Below are 16,984 nucleotides of genomic sequence, written 5' to 3'. Positions count from 1 at the left end.
GGTAATGAGCAGAATGAACACAGGCCGGTTAACAGTGGGATTCCCACTGCACTGGTATAGAGTGACTAGTCTGAAAAAAGGCAGCAAGTGTTCTTACACAGAGCTCTATTGAATGAAGGCCAGCTCAGCTTACCCCGGCCTTAAACACGCTGTGAAGTGTGAAGAACGCTCCAATCAAAGATCACGCAGGGCATCTGCCTCTCCAAAAACAAACACAAGCTACCGATAAGTGTGAGGAACATGCCGCCAAGAGCATTGGACGTGCCAAAAATCATATTTGATTCGACAAAAAAAGTTGGCCTTTCAAGTATCTGAGTGGAAAAGTAACTCTGAAATCACGTAGTCGTGATCGGTGGCGATGAAATTCTGCTTTAGAATGGCCAGAAATGTGTTTTTTATACATTTGCTAGCTCTTTTTTCTATCTGCGGCCTGTGTGCGAGGTGATGTGTTCCCTATTTTCCCCAGGTGGCGAGCAATCGCTGTTGCAATGACGAAACTATGCTTCGGCGTACCGCTCAAAACATACGGAACCAATCAGCTGAGGGTCAACAAGAGAAGTAGACATGGAAATTCGCACGCACAGGTCCCAGCGGAGCCCGATGGCGGCCTACAGCCTCTGTGGGAACAGCAGCGGTAAGTGTAGCCTCCCCACCCCTGGCCCCGGTCTCCACAGGGCTGATAGCATCGCAGCCGGGGTGTGTTCAGCAGGAGTGTGTGTGTCCAAGACGCAGAGCTCCATTGCAGCCAGACTATGAGGGCTGTTTCACAGGTCAGCAGTTGGCCAGGGAGACACAGACCAAAGGTTTTTTAAGGTTTTGGGGGATTTGTTTTTTAAAAACGCACTCCTTGGCGGGCAACCGACAGCTTTTCAAAATTATTTCTCTTCTTTTAATGAGCTAAAGATGATTTATTAATAAATAAATAAATGTTTAAAAAATTGAGTAACAGCAAACTGATGCAATATATGCAAAAGCCTCTAAGTGCCATCTGAAATTTTCTTGTAGAATGATCATTTTTATCAAGCTCGTATATTTAAGTTCAGCAATTTCACTTAAATGGCAATGAAAATAACCTATTAATTGTCATTTAAGTGAAATTACTGAACTTAAATATACACAATTTATTTAAGTGCATGACAACATATATAAGTGTAAAATAGTTTTTAAAATTGAATGAATCTGCACAAGATGCACTATTTAAATACTATATTTACATATTTACACATTCTATAATACAAATAATTATATTGCCTCAACAACACACATATACATGACAAGTGAACAGGGATATCTACAGCAATGCATTGTGGGTAACATTGAGTTTTTCATGGCACATGTCCGAAATCGCATACTGTATAGTATTTGGTTTGAAACTTACTTCATGACCATGTTCTATATAGTATGAATGTGTGTAGTATGAATGATATTTGTACGCAATACATCCACCATAGACATTGTCATGTGACCTATGGCGTCAGTTGCGACGCTTTCACCGCCATTCACAAATCCTCTCCCGTGGCCTCATGGGATATTAAAGTGTCCATCCTATGCACACCTCAGAATCTCACCGGAAGAAGTAGGTAATCCCTGTTTTATGGATACTATGATTTCGGGCATACTACTTGGATCAGTTTTTCAGTAACACTTTATTTTAAGGTGACATAGTTACACTTTACTACATGTACTTACTATAGTAATATCTGTAAATTATGCATAATTACAAGTAACTAGCCCTAAGTCGAACCCTAACCCTAACTCTATAGTAAGTACATGTAGTTCATTATTATTACTCAGTACTTATTTGAGTAAGTACAACTAACCTTAAAATAAAGTTTAACCAGTTTGTCACAAACTATATACATGGAAGTATGCATATTCGGACGCAGCGCCAGTCAGTCTAATCAGGGGAGGAAGGACAAGTCAAAACAAAACAGGATTAAAAAAAACCCCACTAACCTTTAGTAACTTCCACATCTCTGCGGTTGCCTGCCAGGGTGGTGTAGATCTTCCTAATGAGCTCCATGTTGTTTAGCAGAGAGTTGAAGCCATTAAAGTAGGAAAAGCTGACCTGATGTGACGTACTGCCACCGGCTGCCTGCAAAATTGGCAGACGCACACACAGACATTTGCACGAAGACATCCTTTTATGAGGGACAGAGGTGATAAATAGCCGAGAATTCTATGGAGTGCCAAACATTAATCAAGCTACAGTGCGGCGACATCTTTAGCACTTCCACCCCACAGAGCGCTAAATAAATACATGTGTTTCACAGAGAGCCACACTGGCAATTTCAGAGGGATTCAAGCTTGAGGGCCATTTTTAATTAAGCAGTTTTATGAGAAGAGGGACATATAAAGTGGAAAACTAACATGAGGTAAATCTTTAAATAGCATCTGACAGAACGCTTGGTGTTAAAGCTCGGTCGGCCACTCTGATGGCATACGAAAAACAGGGAGGAAAAAGAAAACTAGACCAGCTAAAATATTAAGCAGGTAAACATTGAAATTCTACATTTTTCAAATGTATTTGATGACTTTAGAGACTGGCTGAAGTGAAAGAGCGCTTGCATAGCTGTCTTCTTGAGGCCTGAGAGGGTTTCTGAAAGAAAAGCAAGAGCGGATCGTCTCTCACTAGATGGCGCTGTGTGCTTTGGAGAAATGGTGACGTCCACCTGAAGCCACAAAAATCAGATCTGCTCTGAAGTTTCCTTAACCAAGATGTCATTAGTAAAATCCCTGCATAAACCTGGCCACAAAAAAAAAGGATAAACCTTTATGTAGATGTGATAAAATGTTTATACCTCCTGTCTTGTTTTGCAAGGCCTCTAAATTAGAGGATTGAGTGTATAGACTGGGTCTGACGAGCGTATTGTCTTTAATTTATTTCTAATGGCCTTGAAATTGTGTGTTTACAAACATCTCCCAGAATCCCAAGGTTTATGAGTCACAAATCGTGGAGAAAATGACAGACTCCGTGGAGTGTGTATAAAACAGACTGCTCACACACACACACACACACACCTTGCAAACAAATATCTCCCGGTGGTTTATGTGAAAAAAAAGTCTCTCCCGAAGCTGTCATGCATTACAGCCACTGGCTGAAAAATGCTAAAACATAATTAAAACTAAACTCACTGCAACTAAGCATTCCTCCACAAATGGTGTGAGCATGTGGGGTCTGATGGTCACCATGATGTCCCTGAAGTCCAGAGCCGTGACGGCGCCGGTCCTGACCTTGTCTCTCTGCGCGAAAGCCTGTCTGGCATGTTCAAGCTGCATCTCCTGCAACACAGTGAATGTCAATCTGTATCTGCATGCTGGTAGTTTACCGAATGCTGAATTGGAGCAATTTGTACTGCAAAAGACATAGATTTATTACATGCATGTGATTTTATAACATAAACCAAGTGAGATGTAGCCTATGCTGTACAGCTGGCATTTATTAAGTAAAAATGCAAACAAATCATTTCTTTAAAAGGTCAAATCAGCTCCAGATGATATTAAAAGAAATGTTACATACAAGTTAATAAATATAAAGATTAAATGAATCCTGTGCATTGATCTGAATCAGAAAAGCATCGATACGTTTAGTTTAAAATATAATATAAATATATACTAATTATAATATTAATTTTACTTATTTTATTCACAACAAAAAGACAATGCTTTTTGGGATCAACAAATTATTATACTTTTTTTAATCAATGCAAACAAATATATTTATTCAAATAAAAACGATTGAATTATTGTTCATGATGTTTCCACAACATACATATTTTATTTTGCTTTGAGACATCTGAAGGAGAGGAAACTCGATTGTGCGACTCATCTGGAACGGTTGCAGTATCACATCAAGAGACGAGAATGACTTTCTTACACATCTCAGGCTTTTAAAGAGAGTTGTTTTTCTCTCTCCCAGCATAATTGAGCACCCGGTCCAAAATACTGGAAATATAGGTCTGCCGTGCGAATATGGACGTGTCTTCGTATAGAAGGAAACGCCTGCGCAAAAAACACTATTAGAGAAAATGTCAAAGCTTTGAATGTCAGACTCCGTGCTAACCTATTTCTGATATTATTGAAATGTCACTCTCCTCATAAAAAAATAAAATAAAAAAAACAGATTGTTACTGGTAATTTCTCTATTATTAACCTATTTTTCACATCAATATACTTATTTAAATATTTGCAAATGAGATGCTGGAAAAACAAAGACGATTTATTTAGGAAAAAAATGCATCTTATAAATGCTCCTGTGCCTTTCACAAACAATGTTTTAAACAAGGAGGAAATGCCAGTAGCACTGTAAATAAAACAAGAGCAGAGGTAGAGGTAAATAATATCTGGCTGCTGTCTTGCATTGTGCTGCTCCAGCCACAAGCATGTGGAATTGCATAATAATTGTGGCTCTGAACCTTACAGTTTACAGTTAGTCTCTTAAAACGTTAAATTACTGCAACTGTGAGTGTTTCAAAAGCATGGTTTTTATTTAGGTAGGAGAAGAACAGAACCTCCGAAAGCCAATATTGAAACCACCATGGCATTTATTGTGCCTTTAATTGTCTTTGGATTCAAATAAAAACATTTGATGAGGCATCTCTGCTTGGGTCAATTATTTTAATTCAAGCGCTGGCATTAAAACCGCATTTAAACAGCGAAACGATCACATCATCACTGTTCAGGTTAAAGAAATAGCAAGGTGTTACACTTTTGGCTAAGACACAGTAATGCCATTTTCTGACGGAAGAGCCAGATTTCCGACATGTCACATTTGTAGGAGGACATATTGACACGACGTCAGAGCTGGAAAGCATCCATTCATAATTTCGAGAATTTGTGGGTTTCACTGAGAAGTGAAGATGCTGGTTCATTTTTACAGTGCTTGCACGATACTGGAGTGGATCAAATCTAACACCGGTTTTTAAAATCACTCCACATGACCATCAAAAAGTTGCCAATTCAAAGAAAATGAAATAAATGAAACGGGAAATGTGTTTTTTCATCATTTTCGAGTTCCAAAAACAAAATTAATCCCGTCTTGGCCACAAACACAATATCGGCGTGTTTCTCGTAGTTTCCCAAAAACCCATCTGGTCCAAGTTAAGTTTAATATAAAAAGCTCATTCAGATATAGCGAGCGTAGATGCAAACTTGGCAGAGCGACCCCCTCACACCGCCTCTGCCCACTCTCAGGTCTAGACGCTATATTGGAAAATTTCTAGCACGCCACAAATACAAAAGGAATACTGCTATTCTTCTTGTAGGAGAAAAACGTTACCTGTTTTAGGGGAATCGCTAGACTGCTCTGAGGTTACGTCAGCTAATGAGAAACAAATGCTGGCGTAGGAATATAACTCCAGTGTTTCATTAACGACTAACTAGGTCAATATGCCTCGTTGTGCTGCGGGAAACCGTGCTCCCAGATCTGTGTGTCAATCTAGGCACAAAACACACCAAACAAGACATTACATCGATCCGAGCTCTGCGGCGGTGAAGGAAAGTGTGTGATGGGGACCGTATGAAAGTGAGTGCGTTCGGGTGTATGTGGGGGGGGAAAGGTGGGCAGAAGAAAGAGAAATTAGACAGCAGTCATACTCATACCCACCAGCAGAAACTGAGTGAACTCCCCGTAGTTAAGGTGTTTCTTCCTCTCCGCGCCAAAGTGAAGCTGAACAAATTCTGAGTTCCAGTTAAAGGGGATGTGCTGGTGAATAGTGGTCTGACCGAAAACTTGTTTCACATCCTCTGAAATCAGAGATAAGCCTGGCATCAGAAATGTCAATGTTGAGGATTGAGTTACAACAACTATGCATTGTTAGATTTCTATGATTGTACCAGCAAAACACGTCTAAAAGCAAAGCTTTTTTTAGGAACACAAGGCATCAAACTTATTATTTATTTTTACTTTTCATTTTAAACATGGAAATACATAAAGAATACGCATTAAAAAAATAAACATTATGTAATGTATTATATAATATAAAAGTTATAAAAAAATATTTAAGATTCTGCACTATTTGAAGTAAATACGTGACATTGTACAGAAAGTCAGATGTTCTTGCTCTTTGAATCATTTCAGATCGTGCCTAAAAATATGATCATCAGGTTGTGGCGTTCATTAAATCAAAAATAATAAGAAAACACTAAGACAGTGATATTTATGTTCATTTTTCAATTCAACTGTTCACTCATGCTGATGATTTAATTAGAAATGGTGCTGTCAAATCGATTAATCGCGATTAATTGAATCGAACAAAGTTTGTAAATACATAATATATATGTTAACACCTTAACAAACTTTATATATATATACTGTATACACACACACACACACACACACACACACACACACACTCTCTCTCTCACTCTCTCTCTCTCTCTCTCTCTCTCTCTCTCTCTCTTACTCACACATACTCACAATATATATATATATATATATATATACACACACACACAAACATTTATGTTAGATGCGATTAATCAATTTGACAGTACTAGTAATGAAACATTTTTGATTAAATTAGAAAGAAAATAAAAAACAGAAGCGGCAAAATGCATCACTGAACTGAAGAACATGACAATAAAAGCTAAGAAAAATGGGGTTGAACATTTTGCCGAGAAGCATTCCCCATGAAGCGCAACAACCAGTTTTTTTCCTATTTATGGCAAATGATATACAGTAAGCAGTCATACAGCAGATGCTTTTTATAGTATTACAACAGAGTTCCACTGTAGAGCTACTCCAGACCTCTATTTTATCAGTGTTTATGAACCTGTCAACACTTCTCAGTCCTTCTTTAGTTATATCGCTTTGGAGTTGCATGGCAGCCTGCAAGTTTTATTACCTCTAATTCACCTAATTGAAGTTGAAGGGGAGGGAGAGGGGGGGAGGGGGGAATGAAAAAAATGCTAGTCATTCATTAATTAAAACCTAAATTTTCCAAACCCTTAAAAAAAATAACCCTTCATAATATGACTTGCAATGACAGGGTTTATTAAATGGTGAAAAAAAGACTGTTTAATGTAACAGCAAGAGACCTTTAATGCTTTTAATGACATTAAGAGGGTTATAAACGGGAGGCTCCTGTTCGCTTTAACACAGAGCGGCATTTCATTTTCCCACCCTCTGTAGTGCATCACAATAAAGTGATTTTGACATGACCATAATCTTAGTCAGAAGTTATTTGCTATTTATGTTGAGGTGACTGCAGCAGTTGAAAAACAGGTGTATGAGACAAATATTGCCTTCATTCTCATTACAGCTCAACCTGACGACATGAGCAACAAGAAACCACTGAACAGCAAGTCTAAATAACCGTGTCATATGTATATGAAATATGCATATGTGCATGCATTATCTGATCTTATTCCCTATTGACTAAAACAGGTTGATGAAAGTCTCTTTCTCTCCGCCTAGGCACTTTGGGAAGTGCATTTGAAATGAGATGATCTGACAGGTCTCGCCTACAAAAGGCAAATTAGACTATTTAAGTCAATTAGGGAAATTTAACGCATGAGACACACACATGCATTTTTCTTGTGCCAAGTTCGTTTGCAACTGTAAATGCAGCATCTCATACTATCGGTGTATTAAAATCCTTTGTTCTTAGTGTCTGAAATCAAATAAGCGCAATTAATGTACGGCGGAAGATTATACTGATCGTATTGTGCATTTTAAAGTGGCTGAATAAACCGGATTAAGAGTTTTACCTTAACTGATTCTGTACAACTTCGCTAAGTGACAGGAATCTGTCCGTCCAAGCAGGAATTCAGATTAGACTACTTCACATTAGGCCTTTGTTTCGAGGCCGGTGATTGGACATAAGGTGCTTTGGAGTTAAACTCGATAACCTAATTGATTTAGGCATTCAGCTGATACAATTAGTGATTATTAGGCCAAAATATGGAAATTCATGTGAAGGAAATTCAAATGAATTGAAATTCCTGTGATGAAACTACAACCTTAAACTAAAATATACTAAAACATCACACGCTTTTTATCATTTAAATGTGCAAAACAAAACAAAAAGAGTGTTATTATGGAAAGTTAAGTACTTAAAACCTTAAACTAAAAAAATACTAAAAACTTAGGACTGTACAATGTAAAATTATCGAAATATTGCAAATGTATATATCGCGATATGCATAAGACAAAGAGAAAATCACTCAGTGCTCTTGGCTGAATAACTTTTGTAGCTTTAATAAGAATCAGGATATATTTCATTCATTCAGTGAAAACTAAGCAGTGTTTATTCTTATGTTTGATTATTCAGTTTCTGTTGTTTAATAAACCTAATGTAGGATAACCTGAACCCCTAAACCCCGTGGTTTACACTGATGTTAACATAACACTTCTTATGTTACAGTAAAACACTGATGTTCACTTTCAGAAGTTCTAGGGATGTTTTCTTGTCAAAAAAAGAGGATATAAATATATAAAGAAAAACCTATAATGTAGGTTATATAATTTTAAATATATTTTAAAGATAATTTAGGTTTATTTTACACACTTTAAAGGTATAGCGGAGGATCTTTCCAAATTTTAGATAAGACCCGCCCTCTCCACTTTTTGAAAAGTTTGATTGATTCACCAGAATGATTGACAATTAGGAGGACCAATAGTATAGGTTACCCACCAGGAAGTAAAACATCCTCTGCTATACCTTTAAGCATCATCGTATCGCATATCGAATATCGCATTATTTAATTAGTTATCGCATTTTTCTTCAATATCGTGCAGACCTAAACATCACACACTTTTTATGGTGGCACTTTCTTTTACAGTCCTGTACCCCATGTACATACTATGCACAATAACTGGGTAATAACTAGGTACTAACCATGAACCTAAACCTAACCTTAACCCATATAACCCAATATTTCCTTAGGTAAGTACACTGTCAGTACATGCAAGTACATGTAAAATAAAGTGCAGCCCTTTTTATCATTTAACTATGCAAAACAAAACCAAACAAAAAACAGAACAGAACCAAACCAAACCAAACCAAACCCACCCAAAAAACACTGTACATGTAAGTACACATACTGTAATAAAGTGCAACCCTTTTATCATTTAAATATGCAAAACAAAACAAAACAAAAAACAGAACCAAACCAAACCAAACACACCCAAAAAACATTGTACATGTAAGTACACATACTGTAATAAAGTGCAACCCTTTTATCATTTAAATGTGCAAAACAAACTAAACTAAACGTGTGTTCTTACAGAAAGTGAAGTGCCTAACAACTTTTAAATGTGGTATATTCACTGATCCGCAAGGCTTTTGAATACCTAAATAAAAGAAACAAATGTTCAAAAAACATTTACATATATATACTATTCATAATTAACAGACAAAACAGCTTTTCTGCCAAGTAATATAGCTAATTCTCGTAGCTAATTCTCGCTAGGCCCATTTTTACAGAACGTGCGCGGACACAGGTGAACTATTATCAATATTCAAACGCAGCTCATCCAATCAGAATCGAGACTCAACTCTGATTTATAAAGAGCATTGTACACTTACCAAAAGTGGCGATGCCATTTCCAGTTTTGTCGAAGAGCTGGAAGGCGACCATGAAGAGAGCATCCGGAGCACACAGCACCGACTCAAACGCCAGAAACTCCTGGAAGGAGATCAACCTGATGGAGACAAACAGACTTACAGCCTACATATTGTGGACACTTCACTCCACCAGCCTGGCATTACATTATTGAATGATGAGAGGGTATCACTCGCTGATTACTGCTTCTCGTCGCCAAACAAAAAAAGGTAGCACATATTTTCATTGTGAACACTTGACACTTGAGTGATTTGTTCAACTGTAATTATCAGCCTAAAATTATGATGTACAAAACATCTAAACACACAGTCCAGCTTCAATTCTAGGCCCAGAGATTAAGTGAATGACAAAACAATTTGACATAACAGGCTTTTCAATGATCCCAATCTTGATTGAAGTGCTTCCAATTTGACTGTCAAATGTCATTACCTTACTGAAAATGGGACCAGTTCATATAAGACCCCCAGAATGGTTGGGAACTCAGTAAATCATGTGATTACAAGAGAATCAACCAACCAACCAACAAGTCATGCAGCGGTACAGTAAGGAAATGATCAGGAAGAATTACTGGGATACATGTACACTACCAGTCAAAAGGAGACATAATGTATGATGAACAGGTTTATGCTTAATGTCTGAAATAAATATATTAACTAAAATATATATGAACTATATTTATTTAAATATATTTATACAATTATTTCATAAATGTAAAGAAATTCATACTTGAACAGATTTGCTCAAACTTTTGACTGCCAGTGCACATTTCGAGAAGCCTTCATATATTTGGCACGATTTTACGATTATTTCATTAGTTCCTACATGTGTGATGATTTTACAGTAAATGGGTGCTATTTTTCGACAAATAATCAAGTTACCCGAATAAAGATTAAAATATGATATCCATAAAAGGGGAACACTAACAGCACTACTTCTGCAAATGACTAAAAGTTTGAATTATAATGGAGAGCATGACATCAGAAAACACATAAACATGCACACAAGCGCACACACACACACACACACATGTATCTACCTCATCAAATAACCAATTTCAGCATTCATAGGAAACCCTGGGGACCATGCAATCTAGTCTTTATTTAAGCGCAGTTCAAAGTTGCCTCAACTCCATTATGAATTTCACAAATGGATACAGCAATTACTCGAGGTCACTGCTAACGAGCAGTCCCAATGCATGCATCTCTAATTTATTTCAATTTCCAGGGAGCAATGATTACATTTTCGTGGCCACTCTAATTAATTTTGTTACTGATGAAATTCAAAGGAACTGAGAATTTGTGCGCTTCCAGCATGCCAAATCAGCCACATTGTGGAGTCAAGAGTAATTGTTTTATTAACTAAGCAGACAGTAGGAGAACAGGAGCCTGCTGTTCCAGAGTGGGTGGAGAGCTTCAAAGGCGATCCGCTGGGCCCGGGCGTCCATGATTAAAAAACAAAAAGCAAGGAGAGATGATACAGATGCTGATGCTTTTACAAAAAGAAAAGTCTGACTAAAACTCAGCGAGTGATTATGATGCCTTCACGTGCCAGCGGAGTTATCAGAGTTTCCGAGTTAAAAATTGGACATGAACGCCGTTCTCAAGGCGTATTTACCACTGGGAAGCTCTGGGATAATGCTGAAATCGGATATTTTCTACTTCTGAAGTCGTGAATACGAGCTCGTTGCATTCAAGTGCTTAGTTTTAGGAAAGAACAGGAATCCTGGAGGACACCAGGTTTATTCTGGCCTATTTATTGGAAAATTCTTATTAAAGCCAAAATGCTATTTAGTGTCCCATTCATTGACAACCATAAAAACATTCAACTTGCTGGAATTTCGGACAATTCAGGCTATTTTCGCTGTGTATAAAACATACAATACGCTTCAAATGACTTTTCATATATGTAGCCTGAATATGCACTACTTTAACGACGAGACAAGACGATGTAGATGTAGATGTTGTGGGGGAAAAAACTTCCGAGTCACAGTAGCAGTCATTCTCCCCTCCGGTTATGGCTCGCTCAACTCAGAAACTTGGGTTTCAAAATTATCCCGAAGCTTCCCAGTGGTAAATATGACTTGAGAGTGCGTTCATGTCCAATTTTTTACCTAAGAAACTCGTATTTACGATAATTCCGATAGCACATAAAGGCAGCATAATTCTGAGTTCCTGAGTTGAGCGGGACATAAACTTTAAACATGGTAGAGTGGAGAACGACTGCTACTGGTATTCTTTACTAGTTTTTTCCACAACAGCTATATCGCCTAGTCTTGTCGTTAAAGTAGTGCATATTTATGAAGAATCCTTTGAAGCATGTTTTACACACAGCGAAAATAGCCTGTTTTTGTCCGAAATTCCAGCAAGCTGACTATCTAGATAGTGCGGTGAATGTTAATATGGTTGCCAATGAATGGGACGCTAAATAGCATTTTGCCTTTAATACGATTTCCCTAATAAATAGGCAAGAATAAACCTGGTGTCATCCATGATTCCTGTTCTTTCCGACAACAAAGCACCGAGCAACGAGCTCGTAATCACAACTTCAGAAGTGGGAAGTAGGAGATTCCCAATTGGCAGCATTAAAATGCATCTCTGACACTGGAAACCATTGGAAGGCAAGGATGGACTTCTAATCGCCAGATGGTATCGCTTTCATTTCAGATCAGCTTGATGGTCACTGTAATTGATTTTGGAGTGTATCTGCATTAAATGCCCTCCAATCAACATACACAAAAATGAGTTGTGCATGTAGTTTCCCCAGCGCCATGCCAGACGTGAGGCTTATGATGGTTGATTAGGAGTTCCTTGACTACTAGAGAACAATTACACTGGTACACAAACACACTAAGATGCTGTAGCCATGTAAAACAAACTAAACCGAAGCTCAAATAATAAGCCTGACAAAGAACATATTTCAACCATCAACTAAAATGGCACAGAACCAGAAGTGTAACATGGGGAAATGCAAAAAGTTTTATGTTTCTCAAATATGACACTGAAACTATTTAATAATACGGACAATTCATGTGCAACTTTGATTTTCTAAACACAAAAAAACTGGAAAACAGTCAGTAAAAAAAAAATTTTTTTTAAAAGAAATTAATACTTTTATTTAGCAAGGACACATTAAATTGACAATAAAGACATTTATAATGTTACAAAAGATTTATCGGCCTAGTTATTTTTAACGTTCTATTCATCACAGAATCTATAAAACAAAAATATCATGGTTTCCACACAAATATTAAGCAGCAAAACTGCTTTCAACATTGATAATAATGGGAAATGCTATGAGCACCAACTCGGATCACGTGACATTAAAGACTGAAAATTCAGCTTTGCATCGCAGAAATAAATTACATTTTAAAATATATGAATACAGAAAATGGTTATTTTAAATTGTAATAATATTTCACAATATTAATGTTTTTACTGTATTTTTGTGCAGTCTTGGTGAGCATAAAAGACATATTTCAAAAATTTTGAAGAGGAACATACTGTAGAAACCAATATATTTGTTGATATTTTCGTAAAATAAAATAATATTATGCTGCTATTCATTTTCAATGTTTACGCGAATCAAAACAAAGCATTTCCTTATATCTCCCAGCGGGTGCCACGCACCTTTAAATTGTGTTGTTTCTAAAACCGAGAGGTGCTGGTAAACACTGTCCTTAGCAGAAACACTATTTACAGACTTATTATTTCAGTGGTTTAGCGTTGTAGCTTTTATCCATGACAGGTGAAGAGAGAGCACCTTCAATAAGCTCTGGCCCTGTCATTGTCACTGACAAGCGTAGATGCGGAGGGACGCGGGCTGGTTTAGCTTTCCCTGAGTGCATACCTCAGACCAGCCTGAAACCACAAGGGCACGGACTGCCATTTTCTCAGCGTGCGCTCTTTACAAAGTTTTAACCCCCAAGACGCTACGGAGTTTCACACTTGAGGAGTTTTTCCATCAAAAATGGAGAGGGGAGAAAAGATAGAGGCAGAAAAGGGAGAGAATGTCTGGCAGATCTTTGAATCAGCAGGGAAGTCTACATGCGTTGAATGACTGATTCAGAACCGTTGGCAGGATACCGCTCAAACAGGGCTGAGTGAATAAAGGAGAAGTGATTCAGAGCCTGATGGATGTCACCACATCAGTTGATTTATTCCAGCTCAGGAGGAGGTAGAAAATGCATCATGCTGTTTGTATCCATCTCATGAAACAGAGATAACCTGTGAATCATCTCAATCAGATGAAAACCTACCTCGGTTGTAAAACACTTGGTGTTCAGCAAAAACATCGCATTCGGCACCCACACAAACAGAGCTATTCGCTCTTGAAGCTTTATGATTTTGAATACATTTCAATATCATAGCAAGCTTCACTTGTACAAAAATATGAACTGCTGTTAGAACCTTCTCATTGCAATTCTGGGACGAAGGCCTCAAAATGAACGTTTCTTCATTTGCAACATTCCGCAATCCTGACGGCATGAAGGTCCTCCTGACCACAGCCGCCACTAACGACCAAACCTCAGAAATCCATATATATCCAGATCTTTCTTTAACTAGCTCAGTAACCTACATGCATTGTGTGAATAATATTTTAAAAAATCCTGAAAAAGCACAACTCTTATATTTCCATAATCTTGATTAAATCAAACAATCCCCCTATTTTTTTCCCTCAAAGCCCTGCAAATAAAATAAAAAAATCATGTTCTGAAAGAGAGCTCAAGCCATGATTCCCTAATAGTTATCCGTTAATAGCTGAGATGCAGCAATTTATCCATCCTCAAAGTCGCACAAAGCACGAGAGCTGAATGGCACAGGCAATTACAGTGCGTGTGTACCTCTCCCGGTCTATGGCAGCCCTAATAATGCGTGCCGTATGACCACATGCACGCGGCCCGGCTGGTTGCCACGGTAACGCACAATCTTTTTGGACTTACGCTTGCGTATCATTGGCCGTCATTATGTATCATTAAAAGCATACATATTAATGCAAAAAGGGGTTGAGCCGCGCTGCCTGAAAGGAGCAGCACCTGAACAAAGTGTGGCGTGTTAAGATGTCTGACCCTTCATCCTTAATGCAGGATTAAAAGCAGAAGATACCGCCGCATAATCCACATCCATTTCACAGCAGACGCTTTGTTTATGAATCAAATGAACTATGAACTGTAATTTACACACAAGTCGTGAATTATTAATGAAAAACACAAATTTACACTGTGCGTCGGTCATTGTTGTTTGGTTGCACAATTTGATTTGTTTTCAAACGTGAGGTTCAAGTGCAACTCTTTTATCAGCAGCAATAGACATAAATACTAACCCATCTTTGGTTTGGTCCAGAACCCCTGCGAGTAGAACCGTGGCCTCTTTGGACAGTCTTATGTCTGTTTGTGCATGGAGGAACTTGGACACGAAGTCCTCGGGGGACATGTGGTGCTCTCCATTCTTCTCCACACTGGCATACTGTGAAGGAAAAGAAAACTGGGCTAATATTATGTATTTAATGCTGAGGCCACTGCAGAACAGAATAGTACAGAAATGATTACCATTAAATATGTAATTGATGCATTTTATACAATAAACCAGCAAACTCAGAGTAGTCATTGAATTAGTCACTTAATACAGCGCCGTGTACAATGTAGTATTCCATGAAATGTGGCCGACCACATCTCAGTTAAAATCACATATTGCATTGATCAAAATAGCAATCATAAATATTTAGTATTACAAACCCGAGACAGAATAACCGAAGAAAAATTATGTTAAGGACAACATGAACAAAAACAACATCATTTTACAATCATCCAGATGGTAAACCAGATATGAGAAGGCAAGAAAAAGGCTGATTATTGAAAGGAATATTAATTAAGCATATGTTAGTTTTTTGGATCATTTGCTGTTAGATTCATTACTTAAACTACGTTATTCATGCAAAGTTTTTTTCTCGTGCTTTTAAGGAACTCTGCTTCGTATATTCATGTGAACTTACTAGGAGTTCCATACAGTGCTCGATGCATTTTTAAATTAATCCTCAGGTTTTCTTTCTGTAATGAGAAATTAATTAAATGGTTATATCAGATAGAGGTATATCTCATTGACACCAGTGCTTAGATGTTGGGCTACGTTGCCATCCCTTCATTTCCAGACTCTCAAGGGAGATACGAGGTGACATACCTTCAAGAAAATGGACTTGAGCTCTGCTGGATCAGCCCTCTTTATCATTACCTGTAGACATAAACACATTGTGATCTACATATATAACGGATACGTTATAGTATATAGATACGTCATGTATATAGATAGATAGATAGATAGATAGATAGATAGATAGATAGATAGATAGATAGATAGATAGATAGATAGATAGATAGATAGATAATCCACTGGTAATGATGATCATTGGCGTTATTATAATTATTAAAAGCATTTTATATCTAAGCAACTCAACTTCAGCAATGTTTAGCATCCTATAAACCCCATGACACCCATTCACACACTCCAGCAGACAGTGGACAGTCTATCTACAGGGGTTTGATCCTTCATCAGAGCTCACTGAAGTGCTCTTATGTCTCAATGTCATTGACAGACGCTAACATTCACCCAGGACATTAGCAGGCTAACTAGCTCTGTCACACCGGCTACTGTGTACTGAAGGTTATCAGTTAATCCGCGTTTCTCCAGTGTCCTGCGAGGATGTTTTCTGGACATATACGTATGCTTCACGATAAAACACTGCGCTCCCTTCGTCTGCAGAAAGCTACTATGTTTCTGTGCGAGAATAACGCTTACCTTTGCTGCCATGATCAGCTAACGCACAACTATAGCAACAGGAAGACTTCTAGAGCTTGATGACGTTTCCATGGAGATCACGTGCGGGCGCGAGCGGCTAGTGCGCGTGGAGGAAAACAAAAGCGGATGAAACGCTCACGTTGGTGCAGTCGTGAATCGTTTCCCTATCAAATATGAATATATTGGATTAAAAAAATCGGTCTCACACTTTGTAAGGATATTAATCATATCAGTTTATCAGATTTTAAATAATTTCACTGCTTTGGTTTGAGCAGATGACGGCATTTTCTGGGTGATCACTACGCTAACTTTACACAGGAATTTATTTTAATAAATATTCTTGGTGTTTCGAATATTTCAAACAAAGCATTGGGTATCACTTCATAGGGTTTTTTTTTCCATGTGGCCTCAATTTAAATCCTGATAGTCTTGTAATATTTAATAAAACAAAAACCCATTCTTACAAAAAACGTAAACAAAAAAAGCCATTCATGGGAACAGGAAGTGATATCATTTTGGTAAGAAATCAATTATTAGCAGTGGAGTTGATGAATATGTTTTGCATTCTTGCTTTGACTCACTCTGACATACAATTACAGAAATCAGTGTGATAATTTAATTACAAGAGC

General features: G+C 37.7%; 1 protein-coding gene across 2 annotated transcripts in view; it reads right to left on the bottom strand.

Annotated features, from left to right (window-relative positions):
* Positions 1–16,436, bottom strand: part of slc25a13 (solute carrier family 25 member 13) — a 41,043-nt gene extending 24,607 nt beyond the window's left edge. Inside the window, exons 1-8 of one of the 2 annotated variants that reach the window (XM_082187071.1) lie at positions 16,356–16,436; positions 15,741–15,791; positions 15,556–15,610; positions 14,887–15,029; positions 9,531–9,646; positions 5,606–5,745; positions 3,136–3,282; positions 1,957–2,095 (exon numbers count right to left, since the gene is read on the bottom strand). In XM_082187071.1, coding sequence (XP_082043197.1) covers positions 1,957–2,095; positions 3,136–3,282; positions 5,606–5,745; positions 9,531–9,646; positions 14,887–15,029; positions 15,556–15,567 — 697 coding nt within the window. In that variant the 5' untranslated portion in view covers positions 15,568–15,610; positions 15,741–15,791; positions 16,356–16,436. The remainder of the gene's footprint in view (positions 1–1,956; positions 2,096–3,135; positions 3,283–5,605; positions 5,746–9,530; positions 9,647–14,886; positions 15,030–15,555; positions 15,611–15,740; positions 15,792–16,355) is intronic. The other variant, XM_082187070.1, reaches the window with a different exon arrangement.
* Between the last annotated feature and the right edge of the window lie 548 nt (positions 16,437–16,984).

The sequence above is a fragment of the Leuciscus leuciscus genome, assembly GCF_965113295.1.
Source record: "Leuciscus leuciscus genome assembly, chromosome: 12".
Taxonomy (NCBI): domain Eukaryota; kingdom Metazoa; phylum Chordata; class Actinopteri; order Cypriniformes; family Leuciscidae; genus Leuciscus; species Leuciscus leuciscus.
Note: the sequence above shows the minus strand (reverse complement) of the source record. Positions and strands in the feature narration are given on the sequence as shown.